General features: G+C 52.7%; 1 protein-coding gene across 2 annotated transcripts in view; it reads right to left on the bottom strand.

Annotated features, from left to right (window-relative positions):
- Positions 1 to 23,716, bottom strand: part of LOC128835010 (bifunctional epoxide hydrolase 2-like) — a 97,955-nt gene that overhangs the window by 21,606 nt on the left and 52,633 nt on the right. For both annotated transcript variants that reach the window (XM_054024291.1, XM_054024292.1), the window contains exons 11-12: positions 16,028 to 16,113; positions 13,248 to 13,359 (exon numbers count right to left, since the gene is read on the bottom strand). In XM_054024291.1, the coding sequence (XP_053880266.1) occupies positions 13,248 to 13,359; positions 16,028 to 16,113 (198 nt within the window). The remainder of the gene's footprint in view (positions 1 to 13,247; positions 13,360 to 16,027; positions 16,114 to 23,716) is intronic.

Below are 23,716 nucleotides of genomic sequence, written 5' to 3'. Positions count from 1 at the left end.
GCGGTACCAGTGCAGGGCCGCTCTGCCCCGTCACAACCTCCAAGACATTTGAATCACCTGCTTTCCGAGGGCTCCGTATCGCCCAGCAGTCACATTGCTCTTAGCTGCAGCCTGCAAGCTAGAGGGGAAGGCAATGACTTTCGCACAGGGAACCCTTGAGAGTAAGGGTGCTCGGACGCCAGAGAAAAGCTGCGGGAAGCCCGCAATGCAGCACCACTACGGCGAAGCAGCCTGGGGCTCCCAGCAGAGTCAGCCCGCTGCTTCCCAGAGTTGCATTGACGTCCGTTAGCCGGAAGAGCCTCCCACTTGAACTGACTGGATGCAGAGGGGGGCCAGGAAGTGATGGCACCACTAACTCTTACAGGTCCTGCGCTCTGAAGCCCCAGATGCCTAGCGGCCCTGGAAAGCGCAAGGGGGCTGTCAAAGTGGCAAAACTAATGAGGGGAGGAACAGACGGTTGGAAATAGAAGCCCAGCGAGGAGAGAAGAGTATGGAGCAGAGGACAGAATAGTCATGGGCCAGTCTCATATCCGCAGCCTGAGAGTGGGGGTAAATGGAGAGGCAGGTCACTCAGAAACCTGCAGCCTCCAATCTGGAATTGGAACCATCTAACAAGCCTGAAGGGCCACCAGGAGCATCCACTCCTTGGAGGATTTCCCCTTTAATGAAGCGTTATTTCATGTGCTCCAGTGGCGTTGCTTGGATCATGCAAGAGACTGATCCCTGCCCCAAAAGCCTACAGTCTAAGGGCCTGATCCTACACTGCACTTATGGGATTCAGTGGCTAAGTTCCTCCTGAAGCTGCTCTCCATTCATCATCATCGGCGATCCCTTGATTCGAGGATGATCTCTACCACAAATTTACATATGGGTCCTGAGAGGACTTAGGATTCTGAGCCTGGAACCCCAGATCCACCTGCAGTAGGTACAGACATTTCCTGGTGGGTCAGCTGCCTGCTGGGAGAAAGTTCTTTCCTTTTCCTTCCTTCTTTCTGTCTTTTCAGCTTCTTCTCGAAGCGGGTCCCTGCCTGATGGAGGATGTAATGCCATTGAGGTCAGTTGGTGGCTTGCTCCTCCCAGCTTGTGATGTCCAAATCAGTTTTCTTAATATGAGCTTTCAGTGAGTCTTTGTAGCACTTCCTCGGACCACCCCGGGATCTCTGACCATAGGTGAGCTGAGAGTAGAGGACTTGTTTTGGGAGGCGAGAGTCTGGCATCCGCACACAATGTCCAGCCCAGAAGAGTTAATGCATGAGGATCATTGCTTCAATGCTGGTGACACTGGCGTCAGTAAGGATCATAGAATCATAGGACTGGAAGGGACCTCGAGAGATCATCTAGTCCAGTCCCTGCATTCATGGCAGGACTAAGGGTACGTCTACACTACCAGCCAGATCGGCGGGTAGTGATCGATCTATCGGGGATCGATTTATCGCATCTAGTGTAGATGTGATAAAATCGATCCCTGATCGCTCTGCCGTTGACTCCGGAACTCCACCGCGGCGAGTGGAGGAAGCGGAGTTGATGGGGGAGCGGCAGCGGTTGTCTCGCCACCGTCCTCACGGCCAGGTAAATCGAACTAAGATACACCGACTTCAGCTATGCTATTCGTGTAGCTGAAGTTGCGTATCTTAAGTTGACACCACCACCACCCCCCAGTGTAGACCTAGCCTTAGTATTGTCTAGACCATCCCTGACAGGTGTTTGTCTAACCTGCTCTTAAAAATCTCCAATGATGGAGATTCCACAACCTCCCTAGGCAATTTATTCCAGTGCTTAACCACCCTGACAGTTAGGAAGTTTTTCCTAATGTCCAACCTAAACGGCCCTTGTTGCAATTTAAGCCCAATGCTTCTTGTCCTATCCTCAGAGGTTAAGAAGAACAATTTTTCCTCCCTCCTCCTTGTAACAATTTTATATGTACTTGAAAACTGTTATGTTCCCTTTCAGACTTCTCTTTTCCAGACTAAACAAACCCAATTTTGTCAATTTTCCCTCACAGGTCATGTTTTCTAGACCTTTAATCATTTTTGTTGCTCTTTCTGGACTTTCTCCAATTTGTCCATATCCTTCCTGAAATGTGGTGCCCAGAACTGGACACAATACTCCAGTTGAGGCCTAGTCAGCGCAGAATAGAGCAGAAGAATTACTTCTCGTGTCTTGCTTACAATACTCCTGATAATACAACCTAGAATGATGTTCGCTTTTTTTGCAACAGAGTTACACTGTTGACTCATATTTAGCTTGTGGTCCATTATGACCCTTGGATCCCTTTCCACAATACTCCTTCCTAGATAGTCATTTCCCATTTTGTATGTGTGGAACTGATCGTTCCTTCCTAAGTGGAAGGAACCATTGGGCATCATTTCTCCAGTTTGTCCAGATCATTTTGAATTTTAATCCTATCCTCCAAAGCACTTGCAACTCCTCCCAGCTTGGTATCGTCCGCAAACTTTATAAGTGTACTCTCTCTGCCATTATCTACATCATTGAGGAAGATATCGAACAGAACTGGATCCAGAAGTGATCCCCTTGGGACCCCACTTGTTATGTCCTTCCAGCATGACTGAACCACTGATAACTACTCTCTGGGAACGGTTTTCCAACAAGTTTTGCACCCACCTTATCATAGCTCCATCTAGGTTGCATTTCCCTAGTTTATGAGCCGGTCATGCGAGACAGTATCAAAAGCTTTATTAAAGTCAAGATATACCACATCTACCGCTTCCTCCCTATCCACAAGGCTTGTTACCCTGCCAAAGAAAACTATCAGGTTGGTTTGACACGATTTGTTCTTGATAAATCCATGCTGTTATTTATCACCTTATTATCTTCTGGATGTTTGCAAATTGATTGCTTTATTATTTGCTCCATTATCTTTCCAGGTACATGCTGGCGTTAGTGTGGCGATCTCCCCACTAGATGCGAAGGATCTCCTGGAGGCATCGTTGGTGGTACCTCTCCAGACTCTTGAGGTGCTGTCGATAGTCACCCAGGCTTTGCATCCATAAAGGAGTGTAGGAATAACAATTGCTCTCCATTACCCCTTATGAAATCTGGACCCATCAGGCAAATCTGGACCCCTTATGAAATCTGGACCCATCAGCCCACTCAGTACTTCCTGCAGCTTTTCTGCTTCCCTCCAACGCTCTGCCAGGCTGACGTCTGCATGGCAGCGGCTCCACTTCCTTGGGAAGCTGCAGGGGTGGTGGCAGAAGGGCAGCACGCGGAGCTGAGAGCTGATGCAGGCTTTCCGGGGAATACGCAGTAATTTCATTGAGCTTTGCCCAGCACAATCATTATTCGTCGAAAGGAGAGAATAAATAATAAATGCCAGGCCCTGGCTCTCCAGCTGTTTTGAAGCAATCAGAATTAAAACCATCTGGCTGACGCAGCCTGGCATGACAAGGGGAAATAAATCCAGCCTGTCACAGCCCTATTTATATTTGCTTCAGGCTGGAGGTGTTAGTGGGGGGGGATAGCTCAGTGGTTTGAGCATTAGCCTGCTAAATCCAGTGTTGTGAGTTCAATCCTTGTGGGGGCCATTTAGGGACCTGGGGCAAAAACATGTTAGGGATGGTACTTGGCCCTGTTGTGAAGGCAGAGGACTGGACTCAATGACACTTTAAGGTACCTTCCAGCTCTATGAGATAGGTATACCAGGCACAGGGATGTGTAGTGTATTTACAGATGCTGGTGCAGTGGTGCCCTCTACAGGGGACAATGCCCACAGCTAGCTTTGGGCAAAAGGGCCTTGGAGGAAAAGACAAAAGGAAAAAGACAAAGGATTACTGGTTGGCTAAAACTTACTCTCTCTAGGGAGGGGGTTCTATTATTTGAGGGAACAGACACCCGCTGGGGGGCTGCCTTCCAAGGCACACCTCAGCATGATAAGCCTCCAGGTGGTACAGACCATCAGTGCTTTACAATCCTTTTACACTTCCATTAGCTTTGCTTCTACTGTTAAGATTAAACGATTCTTTGGTTTAATCCCGGGTCTGGTCACTCTATTCGCTGGTGGTCACAGATGTCCTCAGGGAAGAAGTGCAGGGGCTGAACTTGCTGGCTAAGTACAGTGAACCACAGGGACTCTGTGCCCCAGGGCCTGGTCTGAGTGGAGAACTGCAGGATTCCATCCCAGGAGAGGTAAAGACCCAAGGCCTGGCAGCGGGGAGGTGCATTTGGAGAGACCAGAGAGGGGAGAGGGACAGCGAGCCCTGTAATTATGGCACCTGCATTCAGACATCCTATTTACCCTGGATCTGGAGGGATTACCTCAATGGCCCTGAAGCCCTGGGCTGTTCTAGGGGTTTGTACTGCTACCCAGCCCCCTGGTATCTAGGTGCCTTTCACCTCCCAGAGACTGATACTAGTTGAACTGGGATATCGATAAAGCCCTGGCTGGGATGATTTAGTTGGGATTGGTCCTGCTTTGAGCAGGGGTTGGACTAGATACCTCCTGAGGTCTCTTCTATGATTCTACGATATGCGCCACAGCCACCGGGCAGAAACGGCAGCACACACTGCCAGGCGATCCTGCACTTCCTTGAATATCCAGATGTTCAGCTCCTAGGCCGCTGGGAGTTCTCTGGCCTGTGACAGCCAGGAGGGCAGACCAGACGGTCCCAACGGCCCCTTCTGGCCTTGCTACGAGTAAGAACGGAGCTAGAGAAAACCTCACTCTGCAATGACTTTGCCATGTGTCCTTCACTGCAAGCGTGGGGAGTCTAAATGAGCCTATCAGAGGGGAACAAGTAACATATGCACATATTAATTTGAAGCGGAGAAGCTGACACTGCATTTCCTGAGGCTGTATCAGGCCCCTTTTGAGGTTTTGCTTTCTAGTTAAATGCCAGTTGCTCCCGCTCCCCCCTTCAGCAGTCAGCCAAGCCCAGGGCGTGCAGCCACCCCGCAAAGCCCTGCTCAAGTTCCTGCCACCCACTGGGGCTGTGCTCCCCCCCGTGTGTCGCTAGGACTTCTGGGGGCGCAGCCCATGTGTTTCTGTGCTGCAGCAAACTGAGCCGCTCTATGATTCTACCCCACTGAACTGTGGGAGAGCTTGCCTGGCCTGCTGGGCACACAGGGGGAATTGTGGGAAGGCCCTGGAGGGCTATCAGCACAGAGCGGTTTAGCCTGCGCCCTGGGCTACCAGCCCAAGTGAAAGCGGGACATAGGTTCCACCCCACACCCCCAACGGGACCAGCGGGAGAGGGATATGTGTGGGGAGGGGAAGGTGATTAGGGGGCACCCCCGGGTAAGAGCCTGGACTAACTGCAGCGAAGACAGATCTCACCGTCCTCACTTTTGTAAAGAAGTTTTGCAGTGGGCGAGACATGCTGAAGAGCCCTCGAAACCCCAAACTTCCCTTCATCCTCAGAACAGATCCCATACCGACCCCTTCCCCCTCAACGTCTCCAGCTGCAATTGGGGCTTAACTCCCAGCCCAGCAAGGGAATCAATGTTTGGTGGAGCTCATTCCAGGCCCCAGCTATGCCCATTAAAACACGCCACAGTATCTAGCCTGACTGAATGCAGTGCCAGGCTCAGGACTGGAATGGAAAGGGGGGGAGGGGACAGGATTGGGGTGCACTAACCGAGCTGTGTAAAAGGTTTGTGCTACACCTGAGTCTGGCCAGCATCATCAATCTGTCTTTTTCATGAACACTAATAAAACAAATTCACTCCCAACCATCTCAAAGGGAAAGCGCTGGTTCACCAGCCTCCTTGCATCGCTATTAATTCCGGTCACTGTCTGGCAGGAACAGACTTCAAAGTACGTTCTCTGCCCATCCAGATTGGAAACTGCCTTCAGAAGAAATTGATGCTCTGATCCACCCACCCAGAAACCACATACAGAGGCTGAAGTGTAAATGCAATTCCCATTAGCTGGTGATCATCAACTCGCTCTCAGGACATGCCCTTCATGGTGTCCCTGCTCACCCCCTCCTAGGGTGACCAGATCCTAACAGTAAAATATCAGGACACTTAGTGGGGAGTTGGGGGGGGCTGAGGTGGTGATATACCATACCATACATAAACATGTACAACACCATTGATATGGATAGCAGTGGTATACAGAATCATAGAACTGGAAGGGATCTTGAGAGGTCATCTAGTCCAGTCGCCTGCGCTCATGGCAGGACTAAGTATTATCTAGACCATCCCTGACAGGTATTTGCCAAACCTGCTCTTAAAAAATTATGGGTGGAGATTCCACAACCTCCCTGGGCAATTTATTCCAGTGCATAACCACCCTGACAGCTAGGAAGTTTTTCCTAATGTCCAACCTAAACCTCCTTTGTTGCAATTTAAGCCCACTGCTTCTTGTCCTATCCTCAGGGGTTAAGGAGAACAATTTCTCTCCCTCCTCCTTGTAACAACCTTTTATGTACTTGAAAACTGCTATCATGTCCTCTCTGTCTTGTCTTCTCCAGAGTAAAAAACCCAATTTTTTTAATCTTCCGTCACAGGTCACGTTTTCTAGACTTTTAATCATTTTTTGTTGCTCTTCTCTGGATTCTCTCCAATTTGTCCACATCCTTCCTGAAATGTGTCACCCAGAACAGGACACAATACTCCAGTTGAGGCCTAGTCAGTGTGGAGTAGAGCAGAAGAATTACTGCTCGTGTCTTGCTTACAACACTCCTGCTAATACATCCCAGAATGATGTTTGCTTTTTTTGCAATAGCATGACACTGCTGACTCATATTTAGCTTGTGATCCACTATGACCCCCAGATCCCTTTCCGCAGTACTCCTTCCTAGGCAGTCATTTCCCATTTTGTATGTGTGCAACTGATTGTTCCTTCCTAAGTTGTAGCATGTTTTCTTGTTACCCTTTACGTCTCTGGCTAGTTTGATCTTGTTTCGTGCCTTGGCCTTTCTAATTTTGTCTCTACGTACATGTGTTATTTGTTTATATTCATCCTTTGTAATTTGACCTAGTTTCCACTTTTTGTAGGACTCTTATTTTTAGATCATTGAAGATCTCCTGGTTAAACCAGGCTGGTCTCTTGCCAGACTTCCTATCTTTCCTACACAGTGGGATAGTTTGCTTGTGTGCCTGTAATAATGTCTCTTTGAAAAACTACCAATTCCCTTCTGTTATTTTTCTCCTTAGACTTGCTTCCCATGGAATTTTACGTACCAACTCCCTGAGTTTGCTGAAGTCTGCAGAACAAGTACCGCAGAACACAGTCAATTACCTACTGTCGGCAAGCACAAGAGGTGTCCCCAGAAGACAGTTTGCTACGAGGGACATTGAATCCGATTGACCAACCCTGATTGCAAGGGGTTCTCCGGCGGCAGCCGCGGACGACACTCACGCTCCGTGAGTCGAGGCTCATGCTTTCTAACCTGCGAAGGGGACTTAGCGTTCCGGGCCCCGATCCTGCAGTGCAGTGATTCTCCTTTGCATCATGCTGGTGGCAGATCCTGGCGCTACAGTCAGCCATGGGTGGCTCAGCCCAGAGCAGGGGACGCTTTAGTGGCATGGAGCCAGCAGAGTGGTTCCTATGCCGCTCCCCTCCTGCTGCCAGGGGTAGAGGGCACGGCCCTGCACCGAGCCAGCTCGGTACCGGAGGAGCACAAAGGCCAACTTTCCCCCCTCCAGAGCTGAGCTGCGAGCGCCTCAGGCTACGTACACATGGAGCCGTTAGCTAACGGGCGGCCAAAACCTCTGGAGCGGAATCAAAAGTGGAGTTTTGGAGCTAGCAAAATGTTAATTCCTCCTTTGCAAGTCTGATTTCAGGCTTGATTTGAAATAGCAGATTCGCTTCCTTGAGGGAGCTAATTCTCAGCTGCCCGGCTAACCTCTGCCACTTCTAACCGTGGGCCCGGCGGGCACAGCTGGGCAAACTGTCGGCGCTAGTATTTGCACCCGCAATCACCAGCTCTTAACTCTCATCATTCTTGTGAAAGCTGCACAAGCCAATCCGAGCTGAAGCCAGCACCAGCAGGGACGGCAGCCCTGGTGTGCGAGGCTTTGGAAGCAGCTTGCAAGCTCCCATCAGACCCAAGGAGGACGCCTGTCTCGTGCGCTCTCAGCATGGAGCCCAGGGGTTCTGGCTGGGTTTTCATTCATATTCCTTGCATAACCCAGGCACGAGGCCCCGGGTGCCTCAAAAGCAAAAGACTCTTTGGCCTGAGACCTTAGGAAGTGAAACCAGCGAGTGTCCCAGCTTCCCACGCATTTCACGACCTGCGGCGTAGGACGCTGTCGCGATACAAGTCTGCTTCTTACTGCAGTGTCGAAACAGATCTCAGTGCTGGTCTCATGATCCTGCCACCCGTCTGCTGCTTCTCCCAACCCTGTCCTGCTCCTGCTGGCCCTCACCTCCCTCTACTCACTGACCTCTTGCACACTGGGGTGGAAAAAGTAGAGTCCTCCCCTCAGTCCTCAGCCAGGGGGAAGCCTGCAGCCCTAGAGGTCTCACACATCCCTCATCTCCTCCAGACAGTGATTCACAGCTGCAGACCTGCAGCCAGGCTGGGATTTTCAAAGGAGTTACGCACTTAACTCCCCACTGGGCTCTTTTCAAAATTCCAGCCTAAACTCAGACGATCCCTCCTGAGGCATCAGTAATTCTCCAGATTTCCCGACTCCCAGGCCTGTGCTCATTCCCACAGGCCACACGGCACCCAGGGGCCCTGCTAAGCTTTGGGGGAGACGAGGGGCAGGGCTGGCCTAGCAGGGAGAGCTGTAGGTCAAGATCAAGGGGCATGAGCAGAGCCAGGTGCAGGGAACCCTGGTGTGGAATAGCAGGAGTGCTGCAGGTCAGGAGTGAGGTGCAGCAGCAAACGATGTGGGGGAGCTCAGGCTCATACGGGGTGCAGGGCAGAGCTGTGAGGAGTGCAGGGGCGTGGCTCTGCCATCACTGCAAGAACAAGGGGTGCTGCAGGCCGGAATTGAGGTGCCTCAGCAGAGCTGTATCCTCTGAAGCTTATACAGCACCCGCCCTCGTTAAGCCAAGGGATTCGTCCATCGCTCTGCTAAGCAGACAACAGTCCAGTTTTCATCTCTGACCACTGCAGCGATGCACCGCGGGATGCTGAACAGACTGCTCCCTCCCCCCCACCATTTAAAAAAAGCAGACGTCAGAAATACTGCTGTGTCTGGATCCGCGGCGCCCTATCCAATTTGGCGTCACGCAGGTGAAAGGGCGGAGAAAGGAGCTGAGAAGATAAATGGGTTTCAGTGGGATATGGAGACTTAACTTCCAGATGAAGACAGCGTGTTGATGGAGTTTAATAAACTGGCGGTTAAGGCAAAGCTGTGATTTCCGCTCAAACCTGGGATTTGTCGGGCTAGAACAGCGCACGTTGAGAAAGATTACACCTTGCTAGCTGGCTCGGGGGGCCGTTCCCTGCCAGAGGGGTGAGCTTTAAAGATGAAGGTTTGTCTTGAATTATAAAGCCAGAGGATGCCTGACGCGGCTCCTAGAGCCAGGTACGGAACGCTTGTTTGGGCGTGTGGTTAAAGGCTGTTTCATTACGCCACGCGGCCGTCCTGGGGTATTTACGACCATACCGTTCACTGCTGTTCCAAACTCCTGCCTGGGGAACGGCCTTCTATTTGTATGATCCGAAAAGCGCGCCTGTGTCCGTGCACGGAGTCAGGCCAGGTGCAAATGCGCATTCAGATGCTTCGTTACCCCTCTGCCTGTGCAGTTGTCCCGTTTGCTCGTGCAGAGGCAGCCGGGACGCAAGTTCCACACTCCGCTTGCAAATGTGGTCTCGGACATTTGGGCAAAGTGAAGAGAAGCTCCCGGGCTCACCCAGAAGGAAACACCCACCATGTATAGCACACGGCTTCATTTGCCTAGCTCAGAAAGACGACTCAACCCCACAGCGTTTAATAGGATACCGGGGGGGGGGGCGGGGGGGTTTCGAACTGGGGGCCTATGCAGCCTGGCTGCTGCTCTGTGTAGATCTCACACTAGAAAGACCCAGTTTAAAACCCCTAGTCAGCAAAGCAACTCCAAACTAATGACAGGTCAGTCACATCCCCGGACGGGAACTTCCAGCCATCACTCTGCTTCGGATTCAGAGCCTCCCCTTCTTCCCCCAACGTTTTCCAATAGCTCCTCACTCCTTATTTTCCTGGAGGTTGGACTAGAATCTCTCACAGCAGAGCGCGGTGGCTGGGTGGGGAAATCAATACTATGCCTGCATCTAGCCCCTCTTAAAATCCAGCCCTGGCTCCCTGGCCCCTTCAATTCCTTATTCTCCAAGGCCCTATGCAGCAGAGCTCAGAACATCCCCTTTCATTCCCTCTGCCAAGGCCTCTTTGCTCAAAGGGCAGGAGCGTCTTCCTATCTTGAAAGCACCAGAAAGTCCCTCTGTTCTTTCTTTATCTCCTCACCAGCCTGCCAAGCGTGACAAACAAAGCCCAGCTCTGCCTCTTGGGCTGAAAACACATGGAGGGGCCATCTGCCTAATTATCATTTCAAAGACAAAGTGCGAAGGGAATATGCGAGGCCAGGGCGGAATTCACGCTGGAAAACTCGCCATGTACCACCAGTTCGAGTCAGCTAATCGGATTTCTAACGTGCTCTAAGGGACGCATGGCTCGGTCTTCAGCCTCCGACAGGCGGAAATACACTTGCCATCGTCAGCGCAGCTCAGAGGCCCGACCCCCAGCTATGAGATGAGCGTGCTAATGGGTCGTTATCCACCTGCCCTCTGTCAAGAGAGGCAGCCTTCCACATTTAATTTTGCATAGAGAACAGGGACTGAGCAGGTGGAGTTCCCACCCTGCTCCAGACACGGGGCGGGTCTACACGACCACTTAAATCGATCCAAATTACAGCGCTCAGGGGTGGGGAAAAAGTGATGCAAGTTCCAGAGACCTAAGTGCTATCCACACTGGTGCTCTGTCGGCGGGGGACGCTCTCCCGGTGGCATACGGCGTCTTCAACAGACGCGCTGCATCGGTGCAGCTGCGCCAATGTAGCGCTTCTAGTGTAGACATGCCCAGAAAACCAAACCGCTTGTACTCCACCCTTTTCCCTCCCCGGGGCTTGTAACTCAAATCAAAGCCTCAACCTGAGTTCTCCCCCAAACGGATCTGCTCCTGGACCGTCCTTGCAGGACCTCTTCTGCCTCAGCCCTTCATTCCCACAGCCCCCAAGAGACACACCAATCCCTCTCGTACCTAGGGCTGGCTAACGGGATCCACCTGCCAGCATCAATCCACTGCAATCACTCCACCCCCGCCTGTAATTACTCACATGCCTGGCTTTAACGCCAGAGACTTTCCCAGCAGGCTCTAGCACCCGACACTTATTAGGGCCCCCCCTCATCTCGATCCGCTCTAGACCTCTCTGGGAAGAGCCCATTTGGAACGGGTTTCGGTTCAGGCAGACATCTGCCAGCTGTGATGGGTTCCGCAGCCACGCGGCTGTGGGCGTGTCTCAGAGGGATACTGGGCTGCCCTGGAACTAACCCATTGCCCTTCAGGACACCACACAAGAAACGTGAGCTCGAGTCTCCGCCCTTGATCCATAAGCCGTTGGGTCGGAGAGCCACACGGAAGCAGGATGTTCTGCCCCAGTGGGGAGAGAGCGGAACATCCCTCGCCAGGAACGGGCCCTGGTCTTGTCCGTTCTTCTCCTGACCAAGGGTTGGTGGGAACTGTGGAAAAATTGGGGGGATCACAGGACACAAGGGGCACCCAGGGGACATAATAAGGGAGCAGACAGGTTCCACAGCCGCTGCCGAGCCAGGGGCTTTAATGTGGCCTCGGCAGCCTCCCTGCGAGTTGCTGCGGTGCGGACGTGTCACCTCAGCACTGCACAATAGCTCGGGGAGGAATGATCCCGCTGTCCCAGCCTAGCTCAGCAGCTGCTGATGGCACGTTGACCCAGCAGCCGGGGCTGCGTCCCTAGCAGGGGGCAGGCAGCAAGGGAGAGTTCGGTTACATCTGATTGGAGCATGAGTCCCACTCACCCAGCCAGCCGTGCAGCAAAGACACTGGGACGCCCCCCGCTGCTGCATTAGTCCAGGTAGGTACGTGCTGGGATGCAATTCCCAGCGGGGGACTTGATGCGTGTGCGCCGGTTGTGATGCAGAGTTCAAGCCGCAGGGTGCAGCTATCGGCCAGACCAGCCCGGCGCCACAGCGCGCATGGACGGGAGGCAGAGCTGTTTTGAGGAGACCTGCTGCACTCTGCTGACTCGGGGTCGCCTGTGCTAGCAGGGGACTGGACTCAATGTCCCCTAGGACTTACCAGCTGGTCATGGCTGGAGAGCGTCAAGGTAGCTGTAGGTGGCAAGTGGCCAGATGAAGGCAATCCCGCCACGTCCTTTGCTGACCCATTTGCTGGGGGCAGCTTGTGAGATTTTCCATGCTTTGGCCGTGCTTGGAAAGCCCAATGGGAGCCTTGCCTAGTCCCGGCCAATGGCCTTTGCTCGTGAGCAGTGCACACGCCCATTAGCGTGGCATCGTCTACCGTCCTTAACCTGGCACTGCCCATGCCCAGTGCCTCTAACGCTCGGATAAGCCTCTTCGAACAAAGCCTCTGAGGCACCGAAGGCAAGAGCAGGAATTTGTTGCTCAGGGCTATTTAAAAAGGCGGGCAGGGGAGCTCATGAATCTTGCGGATCCTTGCGCAAACCCTGCAGTGGCTTCCTCAATTCCATGACCCTTTCTAGACACTTGGACGTTGGAACTGGTTTCCACAGCGGCTGAGATGTCCAAGGGTGGTAAGATGGGGGGAGCAGTGCCCAGGTGTCTGTCATTGTCTCTTAACACTTTTGGAATAGTGCGAGGGGATCTTTAACCCCCTGCCTGGACAGATACCAAATACAGGCAGAATCAGTCTCAGTTTAACATCTCATCTGATGGACAGAGCGCACCCCTGGTACATACTACATCATCAGTGAGGCATACGACCAAGGGCGGATGTCTTATCAGAAGGAGAGAGAACGTTACCAATGGAACCATCTCTGTCAGGCAAACTTTCTCCGCTCCAACTGTTTTATTACCTTACGAGCTCTCCCTTTATGGCACTATGGGGCTAGATCTTCGACTGGTGGAAGCCATCAGAGCTAGACTGAAGTCAATCCACTTATATGGATTTACAGCAGCTCTGAATCTGGCCCTCTAGCCAGAGCCATCCTTTATATTTCCTCAGGTAGAGTTCTCTGTTGATGCCTTACATCACGGGACTGGCAGGCAGGAGAACAGAACCCATGGAGCGCATGTACCCAGCACACTGGGAATAGAACATCTTTGGCTCGTACTCACCGGCTCCTGGAAATAAAGCTGATAGTCAAACACAGGACGGGCTTTGATCGTCTCCATGATATCCACTTTGGGGTCCGCAGGTCTGTAGGGCGTGTTCAGTGCAGCCACTGCCCTAAGACACCAGCAGCAGGAATCAGAGAGGGAGAAACCAAAAGACCCAGTTTACAACCAGGAGCGATACGCTCGGATTTAAACGGCAGACTCCGAATTCGCACACTGGCATTGGGCTGCGCGCACACACAGGGGCATTTACATGGGACAAGAAGTCACCCACGAGCAGGCTTCAGAGAAGTGAGATGTGGACCTTTTCAGGTGCTCCCTCGGAGCGTCAAGCACATGGAGCGCCTTCACTAGAACTCCACCGTGAAGGGGTCTGGGGGAAGCAGAGCCATGGTTTCTGTGATAGGAGAGTAGTACAGTAACTCCTCTCTTAAAGTAGTCCCGGTTAAAGTTGTTTCGTTGTTATGTTGCTGATCAATTAGGGAACATGCTCGTTTAAAGTTGTGCAATGCTCCCTTCTAACATCGTTTGGCAGCCGCCTGCTTTGTCCACTGCTTGCAGGAAGAGCAGCCCGGAGGAGCTAGCTGGTGGGTGGGTGGAACCAGGGTGGACCGGCAGCCCCCCTAGCAGCTCCCCTATGTTCCCTGTGCAGCAGCTGCCCAGCAGGCTAGCAATTGCAGCTGTCCCTCCCCCCACTGCCATGTGCTGCTCCTGCGCTCTGCCTTGGAGCTGCTCCCCGAGACTCCTCTTGCTGCGTGGGGGGAGGAAGAGAGGGCTAATGTCAGAGTGTCCCCCTGCTCCTGCATCCCGCTTACCCCATCTTCCATAGAGCAGGGGGGACACAAGACAGAGGGAGCTTCCAGGCAGCAGCAGGGTCTCAGCTTGCTGATCTAATTAACAAGTGAGTGTACTTCTGACCCCACTCTTCATACTTAAAGGGGAAATGCGCATCTCTCTCTCAAGTTTCAGAGTAACAGCCGTGTTAGTCTGTATCCGCAAAAAGAAGAACAGGAGTACTTGTGGCACCTTAGAGACTAACAAATTTATTAGAGCATAAGCTTTCGTGGATCCGAAGAAGTGGGCTGTAGTCCACGAAAGCTTATGCTCTAATAAATTTGTTAGTCTCTAAGGTGCCACAAGTACTCCTATCTCTCTCTCACACACACGCAGGGTGTGTGTCTCTGTCACTGTCTGCCTTCCCTCCTTTCCTGCTGCCTTGTACAGTAGAGTGTGAGAGTTAACCCTAGAGGGCTCAACCAATTGCTAGTTCATCATTAGCAGTAAGGGAAATATCCCACCCTCTGACTCCTCCACCACAACCAAGCTTCACAATCATCATCACTGCGTACCAGTATTAAATTGTTTGTTTAAAACTTATACTGTGTGTGTGTGTGTGTGTGTGTGTGTGTGTGTGTGAGTGAGAGAGAGAGAGAGAGAGAAAACTGGTGCGGGGGAGATGGATAGCAGAGACCGTCACTCCTATTACACCCCAGGCCCCGGGAGTAACATCATGTGAAGGACCAGGTCCGCAGCAGGCATAATTCACCACAATCATATTGGCCTAAACAGATCATCAATTTACACCATCTAAGACTCTAGCCCCGAGTGCCCAGAGCCTTCTCCCGCGGTGAAGCATCACTTGTCAGTGGGGAAGGGCCCAACGAACGAGGTCACTGAATCCCAGATCCACTCGGTCCATATACTAAGGTTCTAGCCGCCGGCACCCCAGTTCTGCAGGCTGGTCTCAGATCCAGCTGAGTAATTCACCGGGAATTGGCTCAGGCTCCAGGACTCTCACCGTGGCAACACGCGTTACGGCCACACTGAGAGGTCAGCGTCTAAGACTAGAGAGGTTGGGGCAGCCTGGCAGGACGATGCGCAGAGAAAACTTACTGGGCTGCTACTCAGGCTGTACTTGTTCAGTGGCTAAACAGAGAAACTCTCGTCTCCCGGGCTGGCATCCTGGCAACTTTTCCCAGCACCAGCTTCACCTAGTGAGGCTCTACTCTGAAAAGTGTCCCTACAAATGGTCTTGTGAGAGGTCACGTTTGTTACGCCTCAGTGACTCCATCAAGCACGCTCAGTTTGAGTACAGGGGTTTTCCTCCACTAGCCAGCACTGGGAACTCAAGCTGGGCTCGGAGTCATGCTGGGATCTTTCCTTCTCACATGGGACCACATGTTCTAAAGGTCCTGTAGGGAAAATCAGGTGCTTGGCGACACCTGCGCCGCCCCAGTGCTCTCAGGTTATGACTTCATTAACACCTGAGCAAGGCCAGCAGTTTGCACAGGTGTAACTGACCGGAACCTTGTTAATGATGCAATTGACGATGCTCCCAGAGGAATAGAATCCAGCTCTCCAGGGCTAACAAGAGTCAAGAGCAGTAAAAAATAACCTTTTGCCTCTCAAATGAACAGTTCTGCCTCTGACACTCACAACAGGGAGTAGACCTGGTGAGTCGACGGAGGCCTCTTTGTCCACGGTCACTTTTCAGAGTAGAATCTCGCTTCTAACCAAGCTCTGAGCAAATAAATATTTTCAAGAGTCAAGTTGGTGATTGTGGTGATAATTTATATGGTGAACAAAAAAACCTTCTGGTCACATTAGTGGGAATCGGGAGCATTTTCTCAGTATTCTCTTCCCAAAATCATCTCATTTCAGGACAGATTGGAAAAAACAAAACAAAACAAAATCCACGACTAAGTCAGAAAGCTCATTGCGTGGTACCCTCGCCCCCTTTGGAGATTGAATTATAGGGGAGACATCCGCCGGTGACTTACCTCACTCGCTCTGGGTAAAAGAGGGACATGTTCCACACCACAGCTCCGCCCCACTCATGGCCGATGAACACTGCCTGGGAAATGCCCTAGGGGAGTACGAGAAACAAGGAAGGTGTCATTGCGAGTGTGTCAATGGGTTAGTGATTTTGGGGAGCAAATAGGGTTTCCTGGGCAGAAGGAACTCAAGTTACTCTGGCTGGGAACACAGGAGGGTGACCCAGCACTTACCAGTGGGCACGAAGGGGCTTTGCGATAAGGAGACATATGGAAGCTCTCCACCAGCCAGAGCGAGAGCAAAGTGCAGATCAGTTTGCCAATGTGGCACCGTCTTTCTCCCCCCCTGCTTCCCCCACCCATTCAGAGGGCTCTGCCCCTGGGGAGGGGTGGGCCAGGGACTGCGGAACAGGCCAATGTTCATTGTTCCCCAGCCCTGGGAGGATGGGGAAAGAGACAGCCCGAGGAGGTGCCTTTCCACAGCCCAGCCTCTGGGGCGGGGACGGACTAGCTGCAGAAGCCCTGACAGCACGGCTCCAGTTAAGCCGCAAAGCTGCTTCGTCCCCTGGCCCCGCGGCAATCGTTGCTAGCAGAGAGTTCTTTGCTTGCACTTGGCTCCTAATCCAGCAGGCTGGGTAGCCCACCCCGAGTGAAAACCAGTCTACTAGAGACCTCGCAAACCCCTGGGCACGCGATCCAGCGTACCAGTCTGTTATCGCCCAGGACAAATTTCCATTCACAATGCCCCGCCGGGGGCCGAGCACAGGAACCAAGGCCAACCTCCCGCCAACCTACAAGCGGGCTGTCACGTGCAATTCAATGAGCTGCTGGCTGGAGTTTTGCTGGGCCTTTTACAGATGAATCAATTGCTCTCCTGCCTCCCGCTGGCTGGGAAGTTTAAGGCCAAAGGCTGGATTCAAAGGGGACATGGAATGTGGTGTCAGCTGGAGGCTGGGATGCTCTCACTCCCTTAGCCCTCCGGACACTGCTGTACCAGTGTGTAATGGAGCCTCCATTGATGGAACTTGCAAAGGAGCTGGGAGGAGGGGTTTCTTCCAGGAGCGCAGGGGCTGCTTTAACTCAAGCCTTCTTCCGCCTCCTGCTCGTTGCGTTCCTTGGGTCTCTCGGCATGTGGCTTACAGGGATTAGCCTCCCTTACATTCACATCAGGCGGCCATGGTTGTAGCGGAGAGGTTAGCAGCAGGGTCAGTTACGTATAGGCGAGTGGGTACAACTCCAAGGCAGGGCAAGAAAACGTGCAGCAGCCGAACTGATCAATTTAAGCAGGGCAAACCCTTAGCGTAACCACACTCGGACTCATTTAAACTGCTCTTAAGCTTAGTTCAGTCAGGCCTGGTCTATACACAGCGTTTCACAGTCTAACTAGACGTGTGAATTTAAACCAGTTTAGTTAAAGCAGTTCACAAGGGCACAGGGCCACGCTTACTGGGGCCTGAGAGGGGCTTATTACAGGTTAGCCTGAACAGACTTAGGACAGGGCACTGGAATAAGTCGGGATATTATGGGTTCTAGTCCCAGCGCTGCTACTGGTCTGGGCAACTCGCTTCATAGAATATCAGGGTTGGAAGGGATCTCAGGAGGTATCTAGTCCAACCCCCTGCTCAAAGCAGGACCAATCCCCAACTAAATCATCCTGCCCTGTGCCTCAGTTTCCCCTCTGTATAATGGGGACAGCGATATTTGCCTTTCTTTGAAGAGCTGCAGGTGGACAGTGCTACGGGAGAGCTAAGCACTGCTGTTAGCCACCACCTCTTACAACAATGACTTTGCAGTGAGGGCTCAGCTGCTGTCACTGGTCATGGGAGGCATGGCCTTGCCAGGCAATGCCCTGGCAGAAGGTCAGAGGCAAAGGGGACTTGGCTCCCAGGAGATGCCACTAAACCAACTGCAAAACAGCAGCAAGACGGAGAGAAGAGGAAAGCAATTTGTTCCAGTTTTGATTGACCAGACCCTGCGTTACCTTGAAAGGACCACTGCCAGCTTTGAAGCAGCATCTGTTTCAACAAGATACAGCTCAATCCACGGCGTTCCCTGTTTAGATGTTATTTATTTGTGTGTCCTGATAGAGGCTGGGCCCAGCCAGAATCTCTCTCCTCCCTTGCACGTCCAGCCGTGCTGCAGTACCGAGCTTCTTCAGATGGCACAGAACCCCCCTGGGAGCTGAGCCCCCTTGCGGGGACAGGGTGGCACGTCTGGATTTCACAAATACGACTACTTTGCGTTTCACTGGCGCTCTCACAGCACTTACAAATGCAGGCACCATTATCCCCAGATGGGAAACTGAGGCGGGGGGGAAGTGACTCACCCAAGGCCACAGTCACAGTGGCAGAGGTGGGAAGAGACCCAGGTGCATTAGCCATTGGACAACACTGCTCCTATTTCAAAGGGGACTGGATACCGAAATGAACCCAGGCCACTGTTCTGCCCACCTCATCTCTGCTAGTCTAAGGTACTGGCATGGCCCCGACTTCCATCGTCCCTGAGCGCCTCACGATCTTCTATGTGTTTATCCTCACAACCCCCCTGTGAGGCAGGGCAGAGCCATTAGTACCGAGGGGAAACTGAGGCATGGAGGGACTAAGGCCCAGCGGCATTTAGGTGCTTCACTCCTACTGAAATCAATGGGAGTTGAGCCCAGATGCCCATAGGTATTTAGGCACCGAAACGACTTGCCCAAGGTCACACGCAGAGCTGGGACTTGATCCCAGGTCTCCCAAGTCTGTGCCTTAACCATCCGTCTTCATGTCTGCTGGGGCCCAGGGGCTGGTGTGACATGGACTGGTGGGACTCAGTCTAGTTCCCCGGAGAACAGGCACACCAAAAAGCACCAGCAGAAGTGGCACTTTACTAGCCGTCGCAGCTCTGGGTGGGTCGCGGCTACAGACTTCCCCTCCCACCTCTAAGGGGGGGACCCTCACGTCAGGGGTGCAGGGAAGCTGCTGTTCTGTGTCTACTCAAGACCCTCAGCATGGCCCCCTTTAATCAGCTCCAGTGCTGGGTTAACCCCTCCAGCCAGGGAGGGCCACAGAGCGATCCGGCTACGGCTGGGCCCTGCCAGAGCCGCATCAGCACCGTGCGTTCCAACCGGCCCGCCCGGTTTTGATTTAAAACTAGGCTCCTTGGCTAAGCACTTTTTCCCCAAGCTGTGCAACTGCTCAGGCGTCAGCTGCTGCTACAGCAATAAAGAAAGATCAAGGGCCTGTCAGAAGGTTTTACGACCCGCAGCCCCCGCCGGGCCGGGAGGGTTTAATGAAAACGTATCGGGTTGGGGCAGCAGAAAGAAAAAAAGCAAATCAATGAGCTACCCAGAGCTACTGAGCAGAGCTGCTCCCTATGGAACCGCTGGCTCACGGCAGCGGCCCGTGCGCCACAAGGGGGATTGAACGGTGCTTAAACAGAGCAGCCATTTCAGACCCAGAAGAGCCATTGCAGATGGGCGCCCAGTCCCCATCGCACAGGGCAGGAGCCAGAGGGAAGGGGCAAGGGGAGCAGATTTTCAGTCCCTTCTGCGGGTTCTAGCCCCTCCCAGGCATGCTCGCTGCCTCGGGTTAGGTACATCCAGCAGAAATACAGCCACTCCGGCCAGGCCACGCTGGAGCCAGGCCGGGAAGGGCAGGAGGTTCGGGGAACCCGCTGGGTGCACGGCGTGGGCAGTGAGGACTGGAATAGAGGGGACTATATGCCTAGTGCTAGGTCGTCTCCCCTCCTGGCACAGCACTGGATCCACCTCTGGCGCAGAAATGGTACGTCCCGTTTACCAGCACATGGCCCCAGTGCCACGAGGGGTACTTGACAGAGGGGTTACGCTGGCCAGCCACTGCACCTCCCCTTCCCCGCTGGAGCCCCCAAACACTCACATGTCTGCCAGCCCCGGGCCACCCAAGCACCCCCAGCCCCAGAGTGCTGGGCGGCACAGCCCGAGAACCAGGCCCAGCCGCCCTGAGTCCCGGGCCACAGGCCTGCCCTAGTCCCAACCCAGCCCAAACCACAGGGGAAGAGCGAGAAGCAGGAGGGGTCTCTGGGCGGAGCGTGAGTGGAGCCATGCCCGGCTGTTTGGGGAGGCCGAGCCTTCCCTGGCCTGTGATACCTGCTGCCCATGGGGATGGCCCAAGACTGGACCCAATAGGGGTATGTGGACTAAGGGCCAGGGCTAGGATGGGGTAGAGCTAGGGCTGGGGGCATTGGCAGAGCTGGGGCTGGGGAGCCTGGAGCTGGAAAATGCCATAGATCAGGATTGATCGTTGCCCTTCTTTGCACCTTTTCCAATTCGAATAGATCTTTTTTGAGTCACATTTACCTCAAGCGTCAGGGTCCTTCTTGATTCACTCAGCAAACTCCCCTCCCCACAAGCTGACAGGTGTGTAAAACATAGGCTAGAACTGCAGAATCCAGCCACATCCGTGCTTGCATTCATGAATGGGATATTAAACAATTTGGTTTAATGCTTCTCCCAAGGACAATGCAACCTGATAGCCAGCCTCACTCCTAGGACCAGCCACATCTTCCCACAGCTCTGCCCCAGTGTCAGATTTATGTCTGATGAGAACACTGGGCTCATCAATATCGGACTTGAATCCAACCAGCCTGCAATGCACACAGCTGCAGGGAGATTTATTCCACCTCGTCACAAAAATCTGATTGTTCCCCATACAGCCAAAGGGATTGGCCAGCTCTGAAGTCTAGGTAGCAGTCACTGAGGAACAGCCCAATAGACTGGCACCTCCTCGCGGGGAGTCTGGGAAATCAGGAGCAGATATTGATGCATCTGGACTTGCACTTTGAAAAGCCCACGAATATCGGTTCTGCTCTCGCTGCACCTTCATGAGCAGATGACTAAGAGCAAGCCCGTGGCTTACTTCCGCTGCCTGTTTTCACCACAGCAGGTTCCCCACTGATATATGGTTGGATCTGCGGGAAGATGGGGGTGGGAGGGTGTAATGGAGGAAAAGAGGATGGTCAAGTGCAAAGGCACTTGCCTGGAACTCAGGAGATGTAGAGTCAGTTCCTGGCTCTAGCCAGAGCTCTCCCCATTCCCATACTATCTCCCAACAGAGTCCTGCACTTAGGACGGCAGAATCCCATGCACTGCTACAGGCTGGGGACCGACTGGCTAAGTGGCAGTTCTGCAGAAAAGGACCTGGGGATTACAGTGGATGAGAAGCTGGATATGAGTCAGCAAGGTGCTCCTGTTGCCAAGAAGACTAACGGCATATTGGGCTGCATTAGTAGGAGCATTGCCAGCAGATCAAGGGAAGTGATTATTCCCCTCTATTCGGCACTGGTGAGGCCACAGCTGAAGTATTGCATCCAGTTTTGGTCCCCTCACTACAGAAGGGATGTGGACAAATTGGAGAGAGTCCAGTGAAGGGCAACGAAAAGGATTAGGGGGCTGGGGCACATGACTTACGAGGAGAGGCTGAGGGAACTGGAGATATTTAGTTTGCAGAAGAGAAGAGTGAGGGGGGATTTGATAGCAGCCTTCAACTACCTGGTGGGGGGTTCCAAAGAGGATGGAGCTCAGCTGTTCTCAGTGGTGACAGATGACAGAACAAGGAGCAATGGTCTCAAGTTGCAGTGGGGGAGGTCTAGGTTGGATATTAGAAAACACTATTTCACTAGGAGGGTGGTGAAGCACTGGAATGGGTTCCCTAGGGAGGTGATGGAATCTCCTTCCTTAGAGGTTTTTAAGGCCCAGCTTGACAAAGCCCTGGCTGGGATGATTTAGTTGGTGCTGGTTCTGCTTTGAGCAGGGGGTTGCACTAGATACCTCCTGAGGTCTCTTCCAACCCTAATATTCTAGGATTCTATGAACACTACTGTGAGGCAGGGAAGTGCTAATAACCCCACCCTACAGAGACTAAATGACTGGCCTAAGGTTCCTTGGCAAAGCAAGGAAATGTACGCAGACCTCCTGAGTCCCAAGCCAGCACTCTAACTGCTGGGCCATATTTCATCCCCTATCAACCCATCACTTTCACAAGCAGTCAATTCCATCGGTAGTCTGAAGGGGCCCTGTCCCAGGTAGGAGCCAAAAGTGAAACCTGGTATTTGCAAAAAAAATGCATCAAGACAGCTGTCTGATGCCAAGTTAGCACATCTGCCAAGGCTCAACTAGAGAAAGGGCTCCATTTGTGACTCACCCGGAGGAGCCTGCAAGAATCACAGTTTGAATCTTGGCTGGAGTAGCACGGAACGGACCCACACACAGTCACAGCCTATCTGGCCACCAGGTTACTCCTGGGGGAATTCTGAGCCACTGGGCACGTGCAGAATTCATCTCCCCCTGCAGATTTTTTTCTCTGCAGAAAATACATTCTAGCGGAGAGGCGCTGCAATTATGCCTTTCGCCCACCAGGGGCTGCTGTGGCACCAGAACAGAGGGCAGTCGGCTCACCGGCCGTACCAGCCCAGCAGCCAATAGGGGGAGGAGAGGCTGCATTCCCCACAGCATCCTGACCATGGGGCCAGGTGAGGAGGCACAGGATATGGAGGGGAACAGACAGAGCAGGGCACATGGGGCTGCTGGGGGATAACAGACTTGGCTTCAGAATGGCTAGTGGGGTAGCAGACTGGGGCAGGGGCTGAATGGGAGAGGAGGGTGCAGGGACACATAGGGACAGGAGAAGAGGTGGCTGAGTGGGGGGGTGCAGGGACACATGGGGACAGGGGCAGATGTGCCTGACTGAATGGGAGAGGCTAGGGGTCAGCCAGGGTGTGCATGGGGGGGGGGTCCCCAACTCTGTAACAATCCCCCAGCCCCCAAAAGTTCCATACTTCTCCCACCCACACCCAACAACCCCCAGGTTGACTCCCAGGCCCCATCCCAACAATTATGTTCCTCTCCCTCAGATCCTCCATTACCCCTGACTCCCCCAAGCCTTTGCACTGCTTCTGAGGGGTGTGGGAAATACTTTTCTGCATTGTAGTTTAAATAAATTATTACTCAAAGCTGTCTAATATGCCTAGTAAGGAATGTATTTGTCAAAAAACAGGTCCCAGATCTTTTTTGTTGTCTGTATTATTACACCTCCGCACAGGTGTTTTGAAATAAATTACCAATAAAATTGAAACTGGCTTCATTATAATGTGTTATTTTGACAATAAAATATAAAGAATATTGCAAAATTTTTAATTTTTTGGCACCGAATTCCCCCAGGAGTGACCAGGTGCACTGGGGAGAGTGCAGATTACTGGTGAACTGCAAACAGTAATCCTGCAACACCAAGCCACCAGCGCGCATCACCTAGCTCCCACATGCAACCCTACCATAACAAACCAACAGCATATGCAACCCAGTGCTCACATACAACCCTACCACAAACTGCGAGCGAGCCCAAGAACCCGTCTGGGTACACATAGCAAAGAGACACATCCTAGTTACAGCCCCCAGCTCTATGGGGCTAGAAAAGAGTAGAGCAAGATGTGCTTTGAACAATTAGCAATACCTTGCTCAAATCAACTGAGTTGAATCAGGGAGTGTTCTAGTCTGTAACAAACCTTGGATTCTCGCCAGCATTAGAGTAATGAAGTGGACATGAACAATGGTCTTGGCCTGAGACCAAGTTCCTCTGAAACCTGCTTGGCAGTGGATGGGGTTGTGAAATTAACAGCTGAGCAGTTTTAACAGGAGACACGTGGACCGCGGTGTGAAAAGGCCATCCTAAGAACCCACTA

The sequence above is a fragment of the Malaclemys terrapin genome, chromosome 3 (assembly GCF_027887155.1).
Source record: "Malaclemys terrapin pileata isolate rMalTer1 chromosome 3, rMalTer1.hap1, whole genome shotgun sequence".
In the NCBI taxonomy this organism is placed as follows: Eukaryota; Metazoa; Chordata; order Testudines; family Emydidae; genus Malaclemys; species Malaclemys terrapin.
This window is presented reverse-complemented; position numbering and strand designations above follow the sequence as displayed.